General features: G+C 48.2%; 1 protein-coding gene and 1 pseudogene across 1 annotated transcript in view; both read left to right on the plus strand.

Moving 5' to 3' along the window:
- The window catches only part of TMPRSS5 (transmembrane protease, serine 5), a 34,356-nt gene extending 22,380 nt beyond the window's left edge, over nucleotides 1-11,976 (plus strand). The window contains exons 3-14 of the mRNA XM_011365381.2: nucleotides 1,027-1,150; nucleotides 1,510-1,608; nucleotides 2,119-2,241; nucleotides 3,359-3,494; nucleotides 3,832-3,945; nucleotides 5,335-5,378; nucleotides 6,098-6,260; nucleotides 7,235-7,413; nucleotides 9,221-9,319; nucleotides 9,813-9,955; nucleotides 10,179-10,331; nucleotides 11,299-11,976. Coding sequence (XP_011363683.1) covers nucleotides 1,033-1,150; nucleotides 1,510-1,608; nucleotides 2,119-2,241; nucleotides 3,359-3,494; nucleotides 3,832-3,945; nucleotides 5,335-5,378; nucleotides 6,098-6,260; nucleotides 7,235-7,413; nucleotides 9,221-9,319; nucleotides 9,813-9,955; nucleotides 10,179-10,331; nucleotides 11,299-11,307 — 1,380 coding nt within the window. The 5' untranslated portion in view covers nucleotides 1,027-1,032 and the 3' untranslated portion in view covers nucleotides 11,308-11,976. The remainder of the gene's footprint in view (nucleotides 1-1,026; nucleotides 1,151-1,509; nucleotides 1,609-2,118; nucleotides 2,242-3,358; nucleotides 3,495-3,831; nucleotides 3,946-5,334; nucleotides 5,379-6,097; nucleotides 6,261-7,234; nucleotides 7,414-9,220; nucleotides 9,320-9,812; nucleotides 9,956-10,178; nucleotides 10,332-11,298) is intronic.
- A 3,717-nt stretch (nucleotides 11,977-15,693) lies between these two features.
- LOC105295625 lies at nucleotides 15,694-16,393 on the plus strand (annotated as a pseudogene).
- The last annotated feature ends 1,795 nt before the right edge of the window (nucleotides 16,394-18,188 follow it).

The following is an 18,188-nucleotide window of genomic DNA, read 5'->3' on the forward strand; positions in this document are numbered from 1 at the left end:
AGGGCTAGCTTGCTCATGTTTGCATTTTAGCAAGATTGCTCGGGCATGGAGAATAAATGGAGGGAGACAAGGCACTAGAAGTGAGGAGAACACTTATTGGGAAGCAGGGGTTATTGCTTCTATTTTATAAATGAGAAAATTGACTTTTGGAGAGACAGTGAGTTGTTAAGTTCACGTAGTAGGCTGTAGACCTAGCTTTGAACTGCTGGTCCAGTATTTTTTCCAAAATCTTAGTTTCGATTACTCTTCTTCATGGCACATGGATTTCAGGATAATGTATAACTTACTCTTACCCCCATGCCTTTTCCTCTTCAATACTCTTTTCCTGGAATTCCCAGTGGCCATATACATCAGTTCAAATCCTAGTCATCTATGAGAGCCCATCTCAGAGAATGCCTCTTCTAGAAGGTCTTTTTTGATTTCCCCAGTGAAAAGTAAGCTCTCCTTCTTAGTGTACTGCTTCGTTTACATGACTTATCTTCAGGACTCAAATGCAATGTCTCTGAGGCAGTGGTGGTGGAGATTCATGTTAATTTATTGTGAGGTCCTTACAATATCTCCCGTTGTAGCCTGTCTACTTGAGCTCAGTACTGTTTACTGAATGAATGGATGGATGGTGCACTGAGGAAGGGTACTTCTTTCTCTGAGATAGAAGGGAATGAAGAAAGGTGGGATCTTGAGGCCTGAGGAGGGATACCAAAGGACTCAGCAGATGCCCTCCGTTCTCATGGGAGGCAAGGTTTGGAGGTAGTAAAGATTGTGAGCTTTGGAGTCAGCCCAGTCTGGGTTCAAGTCTCTGACACTTACTGGCTAGGTGAGAGTAAGGCGTGTGGGGTTAGGGGTTCCAGGAGAGCATAGAGGGTCTGGAGGGATATCTATGGGAACACACAAAGAATCTCCAAGATGAAAAAAGGCTTGCAAGTGGCTATGATAGCATGGCCGGGGTTAGAGAGTGGAGGCTTGTAGTGGCCTGTGACTTCTCTCCTTGGTGTGGGGATCCTGAGTGACTGGCAACTATTTCCCCAGAGCCCAATGCTGGATGGCCAAGCCCCCACGGAGGCTCAGTATGCAGAGGAGAGCCCAGGACCCTGGATCTTCAGAGCAGAGCTGGGAGACCCACTGCGGAAGCCTGAGGCCCAGCAGCAACCCAGTAGGGCAGACTGGGCTGTCAGGGAATGATAGGGTGGGGGCGGTGAAGGGATAATCTTCTTATCCCCTCCCCGATTCTCTTCTTCCTCAGATCCTCCGTGGGTCAGCCCCAAATGATTGATGGGAGAGGCTTTCTTGCTATTTATCCCAGATCTGATTTTGCTCTCTGTTTTCCATTTTGGGGATTGAGTGGGATCTGTGGGCTTCAGGAGTGATGGGAAGCGGGAGGTGGGCACGTGCAGCAGGGCAAACTCCTGCTGTAGCTCCGTGGCTGCCTAGCCCCACAGTGGTGCCTCAGGGTGGAGTGAGGCTGGCAGCCAAGAGCAAGGCACTCAGACATTGCTCTGCCATCCCCCACAGTCTCTCTGGCAGGGTGTTGGTGCTCCAGGCGGCGCGGCTGTGCGGTGCTGGCAGCCCTGGGGCTGCTGGCTGGTGCGAGCGTTGGCTCATGGCTTCTAGGTCAGTGCTGGGACCTTTCGGTGATCTGGGGAGGGACAAAGAAGACCTGAGGGATGTTGGAAGAGAGAGCTGGTGCATGCAGATGTTAAAGGCAGATGGATGAGCGTCTCTCTCATGAACTCTGAGCGGACAAGGGGAGATGTGATGAAACTGCAGCTGGAGGGATTTAGGCTCTACATGAGGACAGTCTAGAACTATAGTGAGAAATGCAAGGTACCTGAATGGGTGAATTAAGGAGGCGCTGGCCAAACTTTTCCTAGAAATCTTTCCCAGTCAGAGATAAAGAGAGATGGAGAGATGGAGAGATGGAGAGAGCACTGTGCCTCTTCTCAGCATGTTAGGTAGGGACCTGCATAAGGCAGAGTGGTTGATGAGGTGTCCCCAGATGGCTGCTTTTGCCTCTCTCTGCTGCAGGTGTCTTGTTCTGCCCCCTGTCCCCCTCCTGTGGGAATCCCTCCCATTTCCCCAGCTTCTCCTCTATGACTGTCTCCTTGTCCTTGTCCTCTGAAGCACTGCATCTGTGGCCAGCTGCCTCTCAGCCCATTTCCGGGGCCTTGCAGGATGAGGCTATGACTTTGAGCTGCTCAGAGGCCAATGGAGAGGAAGCCCTGCTCCCCTCGCTTCCCAAAACAGGTGGGCCACACCCCATGGCTACAAGACTCCCCAGCCTTGAGCCCCTTCACAGTTCTGGACCCCTCTTCTGGCTGGGGGCAAGAGAACCAATGTGAAGGCCCATGACTTTGCTGCTACCCATCTGGGTCTCCTCCTCTCGTGTGATGGTGGTGACATAGTCTAGCCTTGAAGAGCTGATCTCTAATTTGGGGCTTTCAACACCCCTCGGGGATTGCCTTGACCTCTAGCTGGGGAATATCCAGGAGCCCGGGCTGTCAGGAGGGATGGCAACTTGCCATTTTGGGCAGAGTGAGCCAGCAAGGGGTTGGGGGAAGAGGAGCCAGGTAGGTGGGGAGATAGTATGTGACTGGCATGACTTCATCCAGTTGTCACCTATAGGGCTGGGAACATCACTATACATTGTCACCCCTTTACCCTGACATTGTTCTCTCCTCTCCAGGCAAGAGTTGAACATCAGAAAGTATGATGCTGCTGAGGCTGGGGTTAAAATCAGTTATAGAAGTTAGTTAGAATTAGCTTGGAGCCAGCCTTTTGCTAGCTGTGTGACTTTGGGCACATTACTTCTTTGAGCTTCCAGTTCCTTCTCTATGAAATGGAGATAAAAATATCCACTGCATGAAGTTGTGAGGATAGTACAAACTAATATTTAAAAGAGCTTAGCACAGAGCCTGGAAAAAAACAGAGATGTTCAATAAATGGTAACCATCACTAGTATTGTCACAAGATTTGAAATCAGAAGACATGGACTTAGTCCTGGATCCATCACTTGCAGATTTTGTGGTCTTAGGCAGGTCGCTTAACCTTCATGCCTTAGTTTTCCCTCTGCAGAATGGGAAGGATGGTAATACTCACCCCACAGGGCTGCCATGACGATGAGCGATGGATCACATGTAAAAGCATTTGGTTAAAACGGAAGACTGAAATGCTGCACAGATAGGGTTATTTTGTTCTCAGAAACAGCCAGATGTACTGGGGAACAGGGAGCCTGACACTGGGCAACCCAGACTCTATTATTAAGGACTCTACAGATCCCACGGTGGCCAGGTTCAGCTCCCCCTGCCCTCCCCACCTCTCCACCCGACAGCAGGTGGGATGTGGCTTTCATGCTATGGTTCAGTATCTTTCAGAATAAACACTGAGGACTTCTTGCTGCAAGTACAGTTGAGGGCCCAGCCAGACTGGGTCCTGGTCTGCCACGAGGGCTGGAGCTCTGCCCTGGGTGTGCAGATCTGCCGGAGCCTTGGGCATCTCAGGTAACTGGGGCCAGACCTGAAGCCTGGGGAGGGTGGAGGGCTGGCAGCAGGGGATGGGGAGTTAGAGACCTTTATCTGCCTGTCATGCTCAAAGTGCTCAGGGAATGGCAAGAGGTCATTTTGGTCATCTCCTGGCCTCTGGACATGATGGTGCCCCATCCTGTATCTCTCCTTTGAGTGTCTTTGTTTTCTAACAAACAAATCTCAGAAGAGGCAATTGTTACAGCCATGCTTGGTCACTATCCGGGTGTAGTATCTCATGCACGTTCCAGTTATTAACTACCACCTCTCATGCTGCGGCCAGTTTCCTCCTGTTCTGTTCTTTTCTTCTGCCAAGTCTTATTCACCAAAAGGGGGTGAACCTGTCTGACATCAAGCTCAACAGCTCTCACAAGTTTGCTCAGCTCCCTCCTAAGCTAGGAGGCGTCCTGGAGGAGGTGTGGCAACCCAGGTAAGGCTACTGAGGAGATGAGTGGGGTCCCTTACTTCCTGGTGAGCAGTTCAGCAAAAATCTTCCCGTCACTGGAGCCTGGTGGCTTGGACATTGGTGGTGTAAGACAGGAGGACAAAGAGGAACATTTCCTGATCAGAAATTACAAACTCAGTTCCACTTGCCTGCCCATCCAAGTTTCACATACGTTATCTTACTTGCCCCTTGCAAGAACTGTGGGATGGGTTGTTATTGTCACAGTATTTGACGTCGTACTCTTATTCCCACTTTACAGGTGGGCAAATTGAGCCTTGATCAGGAAAAAGGCCTTGTCCAAGGTTATAGAACTAATAAGCTGCCAAACCAAGTCTTAGAACCGGGCTCCTGTCTCCAAACTGACTGCTCTCTCACCCCTGCCACATTTTATTTGGATAAGTCTCAGGAAAGAGGTGGTTGATTTGTTCTGGTTAAGAACTGATTCGATCCTGGAGACCCTCCAGAGAAGAGGGCTCTGGGATAGAGTGAGTCCTTCCCCAGATCGTGGGGGTGGGCACATGCTGAGAAGGTCTTTGCTCTGCCTGGGCTTCTTCCAGCTGCCCAGCAGCTTCCTGGGCTGGCTGGGCTCCCCATCACCGCTCCAAAGCTTTCTTATCTTCACACCACTTTTCCTGTCTGAACCCGTTTCTCAGGCCCTTCCTATCCAGCTCCCGCCCTCTGAGGGTCCATCATGGGAACATGGGTATAGATTAGGGAGGCTTCGAATGCTATCTTAGAGACCCGAACAGACAAAGGGAAGCAGGAGTGGGACTGCCTCTGCCAGGAGAGCCAGAGGGCTGTGGTTTTGAGAAACTAGAAGGAACTAAGAATCCAGGCACTGGGCTATTAGGGGCAAGAGATGAGTGAAGAAAGAAAAGAGGGCTTTGGAACTGAAGTTTATGCTAAGGAAGAAGAAGGGAAAGAGGAGAGCAAGGATGTGGATATTCAGGGCCAGGCAAGGGGCTTGGGCTAGAGACTAGAGTAAGCCTGGGAAAGAGCACGGGCAGAGTCCTGTTCACTCCCCACTCGTTTCTTCACTCATCCACCAAACGCACATTTACTCAGGGACGCTTAGCAGGAACAGCTGGGCTTTCTCATTCATGAATACCTGATTTATAACTTTGGGCCCTACCGAAAGCAACCCTTGAGGACCATGAAGTCTAGCTGGGGTTTTGGGGCAATTGGAAAGCGTGCACAGTGTCCTGGAGACCTGTTTTGAGGAGGGACTTAGGGGCTTGGGTAGGGGTGGGAACCAGATGGCTATGGCTACATGAGAGGCCTCCTCTGACTCCGACCTTCCTCCATGCCCTTGGGTGGATGCTCAGCCTCGAGTGGGTCCCTGCCCAGCTTCTTGCTGGTGCCTCTGTTTTGCAGGGACAACTGCGCTTCTGGCCAAATTGTTTCCCTCAAATGCTCTGGTGAGTCATATCTTGGACCTAGGAAGGTAGTGGTGGGAAGAAGGAATCTCTCCTCACCCCCACCCACAATTCCATGTGCGGAATAGCCCTATAGAGAGGCTCGGTTGGGTCTGGGGTGGGGTTTCCTGTCTACCTGCCCATCTGCCTGCCAGGACACTTCTTGCAGACACAGTTCAGCCCAAACGGAGCCCTGTCTAAGTCTTTGTCATATCCTCCACCAGCCAGTGGCCCAGGCAGATGGTCTCCTTGCTTCACTACCTGACACTACCTGCCTTGGCCTCTGATACTCACTCCCCCTTTCTTCTGGAGAGCCTCGAAGTTGGAAATATTACTGGTTATTAACCAGTTAGCAGCTTCAGGAGATCAAGGAGGGTACCGAACTAGGGGTCAAATGGGAAACAGTCTATGTAGTTCCTTTCATTTCTCTTCCCATGCATCTGTCCATCTCGGCATTGATCCTTCCATGCATCCACCCACACACCTCCTATAGGACAGGCGTTTCATTAGGTATTGGGGCTCCATAGATAACACAGCCATGGTCCCTGCTCTAGTGAGCTCACAGACTGGTAGGGTCTGCAGGTGCGTAATCAATATTTCTACTTAGGACCGGGAATAATAGATGTAAGCTATTCACACTGGACTACACTTGCTGAGCATTAAGACTGTGCCAATACCCACATCTCTTTCTTTCCAACTTACTGGTGCTTCTCTGTTTGCAGAGTGTGGAGCAAGGCCCCTGGCTTCTCGGATAGTGGGTGGGCAGGCTGTGGCTCCCGGGCGCTGGCCCTGGCAGGCCAGTGTGGCCCTGGGCTCCCGGCACACGTGCGGGGGCTCTGTGCTGGCACCACACTGGGTAGTGACCGCTGCGCACTGCATGCACAGGCAAGTCTCAGGATGCTGGGGAGGAGAGTGCCTCAGTCACCTTTTCTGTTTGGCCATTGGTACATCCTGTATAAAATGTCCACGTCCAACTGTCTGCCTCCCCATGTCCGCTGTGAGTGGGCACGATGGTGTTTGTGAAATTCTCCCTGTTCAGTGCCAAGAACAGCTATACATGAATAGCTGTAATAATACAAGTATCGGTTCTTTATATTTGTTCAGTTTTAAGTTTTTAAAGTGCTTTCATACTCATTGTACTCTGTGTTTCTTAATGTTTATCACCACTCTAATTAAACCATTTTCCATGTAATTATTTGTTTAATATCTTTCTTCTCCTTTAGACTGGAAGCTCCACAAGAGCAGGGACTCAGTCTTGTTTTCCACTGAATCCCTCTGTTGATTTTCCCACTGCCTTGTCCTCATGGCCTAGAACAGTCCTGGAATACAGCAGGTGCTTAATAAATACTGGTTGTAGCAACGAAGGATGAATGATGACTGAATGAGCTCTTTGGCCCTCTTTGCTTGGTGGTAAGCAGGGCAGATATTGTAATCCTCATGTTACAATGAGGAAACTGAGGCTGGGAGAAGTGAAATGACTCCCCAGAATCACATACTGTAAGTGGAAAGACAGGACTGATGGATGTTTTTCTGATTTAGAGTTACATCATACAAGGCCCTTCGATGTTTGCTGTAAAACTTGGAGGGATCTATGTAGGGGAGTGGGGGTGGTGGTTGCAGATGACACATAGTGTCTTACTTCTCTATCCATCAATACTTGAGCATTTATTAAGCACCTACTGCATGCCCACTGTCTTGCCAGCTTTGAGGGGGTACTCAGGGGTTCTGGGAGCTTATAGCCTAGTGATGGGGGTCCCCACTAATAGCCTCTCTGGTCAGCTTCCTCCACCCTCCACCTCACTTATGTCAACCTCTTCTGCCCCTTCCTTTCCCGGGCTCAGCATGGTTCCTGTGTACAGTTTCAGGCTGTCCCGCCTGTCTAGCTGGCGGGTCCATGCGGGGCTGGTCAGCCACAGTATGGTCAGGCCACATCAGGGGACTGTGGTGGAGAGGATCATCCCCCACCCTCTCTACAGTGCCCAGAATCATGACTACGATGTTGCCCTCCTGCGGCTCCGGACACCGCTCATGTTCTCAGGTGAGGCTCCGGGCGAGCAGGTGCAGGCTGTGGTGAGAGAGGAGCAGGCATAGGGAGGGCCGAAAGGCAAGATTTCTAAGGTTTCCTCTTAGTGCTGTAAACCTTAAAGTAGGGGTCTCCAACCACTGGGCCATAGACCGGTACCAGTCCATGGTCTGTTAGGAACCGGGCCACACAGCAGGAGGTGAGTGATGGGTGAGTAAGTGAAGCTTCATCTGTATTTGCAGCCCCTCCCCAGTGCTAACATCACTGCCTCAGCTCCACCTCAGATCATCAGCCATTAGGTTCTCATAGGAGCACCAGTTCCTGGTGCCAAAAAGGTTGGGGACCACTGCCTTAAAGCATTCAGTTCATTTGGTGACTGTACTGAACTTAGCATCACCTGGACCCAAAGTGCACAAACTCTTCTACATGCTCTTTTGGGGACAAAGGTTCTGGCCCTTTTCATAGCTGGGCTGCAGGTAGGATTTGCCTCCAGGTTGCAAGCAGAGCTTTACAGTTGCTCCTTCTATCAATAGCCTCCCTGTGCCTGTCTTCAGGCTGGTCCTAGGTCCCAGCCACCTTGTGGCATGTTATAGTTAATAAGATTTCTTTTTTCAAATATTCTTTCACTTGATCCTCATAAGAACCTTGACAGGTAGATGACGCAGGTACATAGAGATAAGGACACTGAATTTAGTGAGGGAAGTGACTTTTTTTTTAAGTCCATGCGGCAAATAGTTCCTGAGCCTGGTGTGCTGACTCTGGGGCCAGGCTTCTCCATAGCATCTGTCCTAGAAGGGCACCTCCAACAACACATGTGCACGTGCACACTCCCCTACAAACACATACATGCACAGAAACAGACAAACGTGCAATGCTCACACAAGTACACATGTACACTCACGCTCATGCACACACAGTCACATCATACATACTTGTGTGCATGCACTCACAAATACTACATGCTCACATCATATACACTTGTGTGCACGCACTCACAAATACTTAGCACTTCTCCCTCCCATTGTGACCTGCAGTCTTGGATTTCCCCAACAACAGTTGTTGCTATATGCCTTTCACAAATTTTATATATGGGTACTCTCTGAACTGTTATTCAATAGTTAATATTTCCAAATTGACTTCAATATATTTAAAAGGGGAACTTTAAGTTACTTCCTAACTGGAGAACCCATATTACTTATAGTAAATAGATAATCACAAAAGTACACAGTGAAAACAAAACAGTGTTCTAGTTCTAGCTGGGTGCTGTCCTCTGCAGAATTGCTGTGCCCGGGACCTGCTCCCTCTGTGTTTAGATGGAGGTTGACAGGTACTAAAAGGAGCACCAGAGGGAATCTTTCTCCTTCATGCAGTTGGAGGGACTCTCTCCCCACGTGAATCAGTGTTATTTAACGGCACATCTGTGTACTGCCTAAGAATATATGCGGACTCCTCCTGTAGGGCGCATCACACACTTTTGTAAACAATCCCCCAAGAGGAACCAAACACCCAAAATGGGTCCTCATTAGGAGAAGTTGGGTACAAAGGCCCAGAAGGAATTCCATTCTCCCTCAGTCCCCATTCCTCTTCAGGTGGGGACGTGTGCGGTGTGTACGCTGCCCAATCCAGAGGGTGCCATGCACACTGAAGTTTATATATTGTCCTCTGTGTGAGTGGTGACCCCCAAGGTGTTATAGTGCTGAACCTGCACACTGTGTAGGAGGACTAGGTGGAGACCAAGAACCAGGACAGTTTGAGAAGGGGCACCCAGGCTCGAGGAGGGAAACTGAGCCTGAGTGGGACCCAGGACCACGCCTCTCCACAGACACCGTGGGCGCTGTGTGCCTGCCGGCCGAAGAGCAGGATTTTCCGAGGGGTTCACAGTGCTGGGTATCTGGCTGGGGCCACACCGACCCCAGCCACAGTAAGTCAGCTCCCAGGGCCCTGGCTGCAAACGGGTGTGGGGGTGGAGGGGGGCGGGGCATCCTTCCCAAGGAGAGGCACTTCCACCTACCCCAGTCACATTCCAGTGCCAGTCTACTTGTCCTCTGGTGTCACCATCGGCCAGGCCTAGGGGCCCCAGTCTTCCCTGTCTGGTCTTTCTGAGAGAACAACCCCCGAATTTCCCCTAAACCCAGGCCCTTTACTTTCGCTACCTTTGTCCCAGGAGTGCCAAGGCCTTAGTATTTGAGGTTGTGTATGAGAGTTCTACTCCTCTTCACTCCCAGACTCCAAGTCTGACAGACCCTTGCCTCCTTGTTCAGGGTCCACAGCCCACATCCTGGGATCCCTTCTTTTGGTCTCTGTTTCTCTGGGGCCTTTAACCACCTCCCTTCTTGCTGCTCTGCCTTCTTGGGCCTTGCTTTGTGCCCTTTGGCCTTGCTGTGTCCCTCTATCTCTGTGTCTGCCTCCTGCAGCCCACAGCTCGGACACTCTGCAGGACACCGTGGTGCCGCTGCTTAGCACCCAGCTCTGCAACAGCTCTTGCGTGTACAGCGGGGCCCTGACCCCCCGCATGCTGTGTGCCGGCTACCTGGACGGGAGGGCTGATGCCTGCCAGGTGTGGCAGGGAGGGGGCTGTGGTGGAGTGGGTAGCAGGGGTCCTGCTGTGGCTTGGCCCCTTGTCTGAGCAGCATCCCTAGGAGGGGTGAAGAAAGGCAGGATCCATGCTGGAAGCGGAAGGGGCCGGGAATGCAGGGTCTGCTAACCAGGGAGGTCTGGTGCCCCTCTACCTGGAAGCACTAACTGCCTGTTCCTCTGGTTTCTGTGCCTGGATCCCCCAGGGAGATAGCGGGGGGCCCCTGGTGTGCCCAGATGGGGGCACATGGCGCCTCGTGGGGGTGGTCAGCTGGGGTCGAGGCTGCGCAGAGCCCAATCACCCTGGCGTCTACGCCAAGATTGCTGAGTTCCTGGACTGGATCCACAATACGGCATGGGTGAGTGTGGAGGCCAGGGTGGGGCAGGGAAGTTTGTAGAGGACCTGTTCCTTGGAACCTGTGACCCTTACCCCTTAGGCCTGGGCCCTGCTGGGGGCTTGGGAGGGGCTAGAGAATGTTCCCCAGGAGGGATGAAGCAGAAATGATGCTTATTATGTTGAATCCATTGGCTTTCTAGCCATTTAAGCATAAACTGGGGAAGAGTAGACATGAGTTTGTATTGTACCCCAGATCTACCATTTACTGTGTGAACTTTGGCAAGTTCCTAACTGGTAAACCTCAGTTGCCTGGTAATAACCATCGTGGCTACCTGGTATGCTATTGTGACAATTCAGTGAGGTAAGACCTGTATAAGGCCTGCACAGTGCTAGGCTTAGAGCGAGTGATCCTCATGTTATTTTTGGATTTATTTATGACCATCACTCACCCTTGATTTCTAAGGGAGTTACTGGTGCCCATATTCCCTGCACTACAGAGAGAGCTCAGCATTTAGCAATTTGGGTTTGGCAACTAATTAATTCTTGTGCGACATTGGGCAAGCCACTCACTTCATCTATTCAGTGGGAGGGCCAAGTGAGATAATGTGTATAAAAACACATTATTTGTATCAAGTACTTCACAAATGCTGATCATGATAAAGAAAAGCATTTTTCTGCAAGATTGGGCATGGGGTGGGTGGTAGCTAATAAACTTTAGGGTTTACAGGGGGCATATGCATCCGTCATCTCGTTCAAACCTTACAAAAAACCTAGAGAAGTGGATATTTTTAGCCCAATTTGGTAGAAGCAGAAATGAAGTTCTGAAGAGTTAAGTGATTTACTAAAATGAAAGTTACTTGGCTAGTGCATGCTGGAGCCACGCTGTGGATCCAGCTCCTTCCTCTTTCAGCTCAGGAATCTCTCCCCTAATCCCATCGTTTCCTCCATCTCACTCATACCAACCTCATGTTTTCTGGGGTCTCTGGCAGGTCCACTAGATGGAGAAGCAGCAGACCCCGAAGCAGAAGGCATGGATCTCCTATCACTGCACAAGAGACAGTCACCACCCATGGGCCAGCCTCCAGGCCATAGGGCTCTCTCCTCACACCCTGATTTCCAGTTTCTCTATCTCACCAGCGAGTCCCAATGACAAGAGAGAGGCTGAGGCAGAGTTGGAGCGTGGGGCAGCTGCTGAACGTCGGGGAGGAGCTGAAAAGGAAGAGGATGCCAGAAGCAGCCTGCCCTTCTGCTCTCTCCCCTGCCTAGCCACTGTGCCCATCTTTTGGGAGGATGCCCAGGGATACCCTGGGCCTTCCTTCTCCCTGTGCCCTCCACCCTGCCTCTGGATGCTCCTGGGAAGATGGAGTCAAGACCGAGCCAGCCCAGATTAAGCCCATGGAGTCAGGATCCTCCCCACTTTTCTGTGGTTGGTCTCACCTGCTTCCTGTTCTTACTTGGCTCTGGCTGGCCCTGCTTGGAGCAGGGGTAGGAGTAGGGGCTACTGTAAAAATATTCTGGTTGGTGTTGGAATAGGTTGGTTTCAAATGACAGTTTTGTGAACTGGTCCAAAGAGTTCTGTTATTAAAATGAAGAGATGTATGGTCTATGTCCAGTCTCCCGCCCCCCTCTCCCCCACAGACCCTCACATTAAAAGGTAAAATTACAATCTTCCCCCCATACATGTTTCTTAAAACTATGGAATTGACTCCTGCTCATCTCTCTAGACTTTTGGTATGTATATATTTATTTAATTCTTTACATTTGTCAAATCTGCATGTCATGATCTGCAACAAAAAGCCCCAGCCATCTAGGTGCTAAGACGCTGCAAAGTCTGAGAAACACTTAGGTCAGAGCTCTCTTAGGTCTGGCTTCCCAACGAGACCCATCGCTTTTTCTTAGCTCTTTGCTCAGAACTGGGCCTTCTGGCTTGGGGAGAGTTCCTTATTATAACTAGTTAGTATTTTCCTGGTTAAGTTTCTCCCCTAGTCTCGCCTCTCTAGCAATTAAAATGCAATTGGGAGCTTGTTTCTGAAAACTGCAATGAATTTTTTATGGTGCTTACCCAAGGAAATGCAATTAGCATTTAGCAATAACAACTTTTTGTGAGTTTATCAGCATTTTTTTAAGGGTGGTACAAATGAATATTCATTCCTAGAGGGTCTGCTCCCTTTGCATAAAGTGCACTAAAAAATAAGGGCCTTAATTTACTGTTACTTTATTACTTGGGGAAGAGGTTGTCTGCAGTCTGCTGTCAAATTGCAGAAGCAGCGTGGGAGAAGCCCTGGCAGGTGGCCAACAGCTTCACCCTGCTTTTGTAGAGGCCAGACTGCCAGCCTCCACTCTGAGATCTGTTAAGTGCCCATCTCAAAAGGCAGATTCAGGGCAGCTGATCCCCCTGGGCAGGGAGAAGTTACCAGCAAGTCCATCAGCTATGATCTTTTTCGTTTCTTATATCACCCATAAGCAATTGCTTATTTAAAGGAACATTTTTATGTATCGCCGTCATTATGCCCTATTAATAATCAGTAATCGTTGAATACTACTTTACAGTTTGTCAACCCTGCTCACATATAGTATCTCATTTAAATCTCATATCTATGTGGTGAAGATATTATTATTGTGTCCACTTCATAGGGAAGAAAATTAGTTCAGAAAGATTAAGTGACTTCCCAAGACCAGCCAGGAACGCAGAGCCAGGATGTGAACCCTAGGTCTTTTTACTCCAAATCTACATCACACTTTCACACATGGATGAACGAGATGGTCCAATTTTGCACAGAAGAGTAGAATTGGAAGATACTTTATCACAGGCTTAGGCACCTGCCTATGTAATACTTTTTATAGGTGATGTAACCAAAACCTGGGAGGTGACTCCTGCCAGAGACCTTTAGGTAATATTCTTACAGATTTCCAGTTCTCCATGAGATTCATGGTCTGACTTAAATGTTACAAATGAATATTTTCCACAGGAGGACAATAAAGAGAATCCTAATTAGAGAATTTGCTAATAGCGACTCTCTGTTTACCTATGGAAGCTCTTGTCAAGTTACCAGTCAGATCTACAGACTCGGGGGCTCTTAACCTGCCTTTCCTTTGATGGCACCTGCCAATCCAGCCCTTAGGAAAGTGAGAAATGAGTGCATTCCTGGGCTGGCTGCTGGATTGTGAGGGTGGAGAAAGGGGCATGGTAAGTTGGGAAGATTCAGATCCAGAAGAATTTTAATGAAGACCAGCTGGGTCCCCAACTACGTTAAGCTCTGTAGGGAATTCAGATGTAGAAAACCCAACTGCCTTATTGGAGCAAAGAGACTTATTTGCAATAAATTATTCGTGGCTAGCCAGGCAGGAAGCTGCGTGGTGAGGTGGTAATTGCTAAGGGAGCTCCAAAGGCCTATCGTTGAATAAGTCAGGGAATTTCTGTGTGCAGGAAATCTGTACTCTCCTGGAGAAGTCAGCATCTCATTTGCTTGGGCAGAGCTTTCGAGCCTCTGGAGGCTTCCCATGAAGGTGGCTCCTGGCCACCCTGCCCAGGACAGAGCCTTTCTCTCTTCTTGGGTCTGAAGGGTGCAGTGGGGTGCAGGCTTTCTCTCCTTGTTGGCCCTTTATGTAGTCTTGTGTTTCCTAGAAAGTTTGCTGCAAAAAAAAAAAAAAAAAAAGGGGGGGTTGCAGCCCTGTCATTCCTTGAGAACATTTCTCAGGCTCTTTCCTGCATTTTATTTTTGGAAGTGCTGAGCTCACCCACAATGGGATAAAACTAGAAATACTATAAATGTTAAAAGCTGGTAGGGTAGCTGTCAGGAGATGGTTTTCCCGAGTATCTCTATTATTTTCTCTCTTCTCTGCCTTCTCCTGGCCCTACGCTTAGGACCCTCCTGACTACTCAAAACAGAACCCACCTACATCTGCTCTCACTCTTCCGCCTCCCTCAGCATCCTGCGTCTGGATTCCTCCCCAAAGCACTAATCAGACACACCTGAATGTATCTGCATTTGCCCCACCCTCCAGTCTCTGTTTCCTGCTAAACTGATTGGAGCCCAGCATTGTTATTAGCTGTGTAAACTGAATCTTACCTGTCCCAACTCTAGGAAAGTTCCTAGTGCAGAGGTGGGGGATAGCTTTCTCTTCCTGAGGGTGAGGCTCAACTTTCTTACACATTCCCAGACTGGGAGAGACAAGGCATAGCAGATAGGCACCCTCTGCAGATTTCCAGAGCATGAAGGCCCCGGGGCAGAGCAGTCCAAGGGAATCTGCTGGAAGCTTTTCACCCAGAGTTGGAGACTCATACAGAATGGAGAGAGGAATGCTGGCTCCCGAAGGCGTGATCTCCCTCTAATGTGCCTCTCTCAGAACAGCAGGTGGGCTCCAGAAGGGCAGGGGCTTTCACAGGGCCAGGCTGGGCTTCTGAGCTGCTTCTCTTCCAAGGACCCTCTGGCTGTGGCATCTAATGGTGGAGAGTCCCATCTGGGATTCTAACCACTTGTGAATGTGCTGCCCTGAGCTAGTGAAAGCCTCCCCAGAGTTTGGTCTCCCACCTGTCAAATAAGGGGTACGGGTGAGGTGGTCTCCATGGGATCTGCTTTGTCAGACCAGTTTAACTCAAACCTCCATTGCCTATGGAGACATCTGTCTGCCCACAACTTCCAATTGGGACACCCATGGAGGAGATCGTGTTTCCTGGGACAGATCTAAAGAAACAAGCTAGCTCTGGTGTCTCAGGCCCACACCAGGACAGCACTCACAGCTGCTCTCCGTTGAGACCTGCCTTCTGGGTTCCTGGGAGGGGAGCCACCAGGCAAAAGATTTTATAGCCACCCGGCCCCTTGTCCTTCTCCCCAGGGATCGTATCCTGGTGAAGGGTTTAAGGACAAGTCAAATCCTTGTCCTGGCACTGTTCTCAGGTGCTCCCCTACTCCTTCCCAATGCCCCAAGCTCCATGTGCGGCCTCATTGGCCCCCACCTCCTAAAACCAGTGAGGGAATTTCTTCCCTACCGTGAAGACCGTGGACACTTTCCTTCTGCCTATTTTCCCAAGACAGCCCCTAAGCTGGCCACAGAACCCCTCCGCTCTTCAGCCTTTCCCCTCATATGAGGCCAAATAGTGAGGAAAGTTTTGGTTAGCAGAACCATTAACAGGCAGCTTAAGTCTGAGCCGTCCTCTGTCCCCAGCCATGTGCCAGCCTCAGGGAAGGAGAATCCTTTTCATGGCCTTTTAGGTGACCCCACCTTCCCTGTTTTCCCAGAATTGTGCTAGTTTTAACACAGAAAGCCCACATCTCAGGAAACCCTACAGACATTGGCAAACTGGGACAGTAGGTCATGCTAAGTCCATTGCCCCTCTTCTGTATAAAAGGAGCAAAATCCAGCTCTTTTTGCTGCATCTAATGCAAGGATGAGAACCATTCTCAGCAATCAGACTGCTGACATTCCAGAAAATGCGGCTATCACTCTGAAAAGATGCTCAGTTATTGTGAAGGGCCTCAGAGGCACCCTGTAGAGGGACTTCAATCACATTAATGTAGAACTCTGTCTCCTTGGAAAGAAAAAGAAGAGACTCCGGGTTTACAAATGGTGGGGAAATAGAAAGGAACTGGCTACTGTTCGCACTGTCTGTAGTCATGTACAAGAACATGATCAAGGATGTTACACTGGGCTTTCGTTACAAGATGAAGTCTGTGTACACTCACTTCCCCGTCAACATGTACACTCACTTCCTCATCAACATTGTTATTCAGGAGAATGGTTCTCTTGTTGAAATTCAAAATTTCTTAGATAAAATACATCTACAGGGTTCAGATGAAGTCAGGTGTTGCTTGTTCAGTATCTCAAGCCCAGAAAGATAAGTTAATTCTTGAAGGAAACGACATTGAACTTGTATCAAATCGAGTTGCTTTGATTCAACAAGCCACAACAGTGAAAAACAAAGATATCAGCAAAATTTTGGATGATATTTACGTTTCTGAAAAAGGAACAGTTCAGCAGGCTGATGAATAAGGTCAAAGTTGTCCAGCTACAGAAATGCCAAGATGTCAAATGATTCCTCAGACTTACCTGTGATATTTTAAAGACACAATAAAAATCGTGTATTAAAAAAAAAAAAGGGAGCAAAATCCGGTGGGAATTGGTCTTCCCCAGTTCCCCTTCAGTCTGGTTGGGCTTAAAGAAAGCCTTCTCTGGTGACCTGGAGTTGGAAGACAGAAACTTCCTGAGGATTCTCAAGGTCTGGACGGTTTTGCAAAGGCTGCAACATCAGCACTGCTACCTTGGCCTTAAGGCACTTAGAGCGAGAATCTGTCCTTCTGCAGGGTCTGCAGCTGACCTTGCTGCCTCTGCTTTCCCGTGGTGGCTCCTCAGATGATGGCCAGGGCAGGCATACCTCACCTTGCTTAATTTTTTTATAATATTTTTTTATTTTTAAATTACAGTTGGCATACAATATTACATTAGTTTGAAGTATACAACATGGTCATTAGACATTTAGATAACTTATAAAGTGATCATTCCAATAAATCTAGTACCCATCTGACATCATATGTAGTTATTACGATGTTATTGACTGTATTCCTTGTGCTGTACTTTACAGCCGCATGACTGTAATCCCTTCTCATTTTTCACCTACCCTCTAAACCCTCTCCCATCTAGCAACCATCAAAATGTTCTCATCTATGAGTTTGTTTCTATTTTGTTTGTTTATTTTGTTCTTTAGATAACACAAGTAAGTGAGATCATATGGCATTTGTCTTTCTCTGTTTGACTTATTTCACTCAGCAGAATTCCCTTTAGGTCCATTCGTGTTGTCATAGGCAGCAAGATTTCGTTCTTTTTTACAGCTGAGAAATATTCCATTGTATATATGTACCACCTCTTCTTTAGCCATTTAGCTGAGAAATATTCCATTGTATATATGTACCACCTCTTCTTTATCCAACATATTGATGGATATGTTGACTATTGTAAATAAGGCTGCAGAAAACATATGGATTCACATGTCCCTTTGAAGAAGTGTTTTGAGTTTCTTTGGATAAATACCCGGCAGTGGGATTACTGGGTCCTTCTTTGTCTCTTTTCATAGCCTTTGTTTTAAAGTCTATTTTGTCTTGTATAAGTATTGGTGCCTTGGCTTGTTTGTTTGTTTCTGTTTTCATAAAATATCTTCTTCCATCCCTTTACTTTTAGTCTGTGTGTTTCTTTCAATCTTAAATGAGTCTCTTGTAGACTCACTTATATAAGGGACTTGTTGTCTTATCCATTCTGTCTTTTGATTGGAGCATTTAATTCATTTACATTTAAAGTAGTTGCTGATAGGTATGTAGTTATTGTCATTTTATTATTCATATTTTTGAACTTCTTTCTTTTTCTTCTTCTTAAAGGAGTCCCTCTAACATTTCCTGTACTACCGGTTTGGTGGAGATGAACTCCTTTAGCTTTTTCTTATCTGGAAAGCTCTTCATCTCTCCTTTAGTTCTAAATGATAGTTTTGCTGGGTAGAGTAATCTTCGTTGTTGGAGGTCCTTGCTTTATATCGCTTTGAATATTTCATGCCAATCTTTCTGGCCAGCAATGTTTTGTTGAGAAATAAGCTGACAGTCTCATGGAACTCCCTTATAGGTAACTAACTGTTTTTCTCTTGCTGCTTTTAAGATTCTCTTTTTGTCTTTACTTTTTGGCATTTTAATTTGATGTATCTTGTTGTGGGCCTATTTGAGTTCATCTTTTTTGGGACTCTATGCTCTTTCTGGGCTTGTATGTCTATTTTCTTCACCAGGTTAGAGAAGTTTTTCATCATTATTTCTTCAAATAGGTTTTCAATTTCTTACTCTCTTTCTTCTCCTTCTGGTACCTCAATAATGAGAATGTTTGTACACATAATGTCCTAGAGGCC

The sequence above is a fragment of the Pteropus vampyrus genome, unplaced genomic scaffold, assembly GCF_000151845.1.
Source record: "Pteropus vampyrus isolate Shadow unplaced genomic scaffold, Pvam_2.0 Scaffold110, whole genome shotgun sequence".
NCBI classification, from domain to species: domain Eukaryota; kingdom Metazoa; phylum Chordata; class Mammalia; order Chiroptera; family Pteropodidae; genus Pteropus; species Pteropus vampyrus.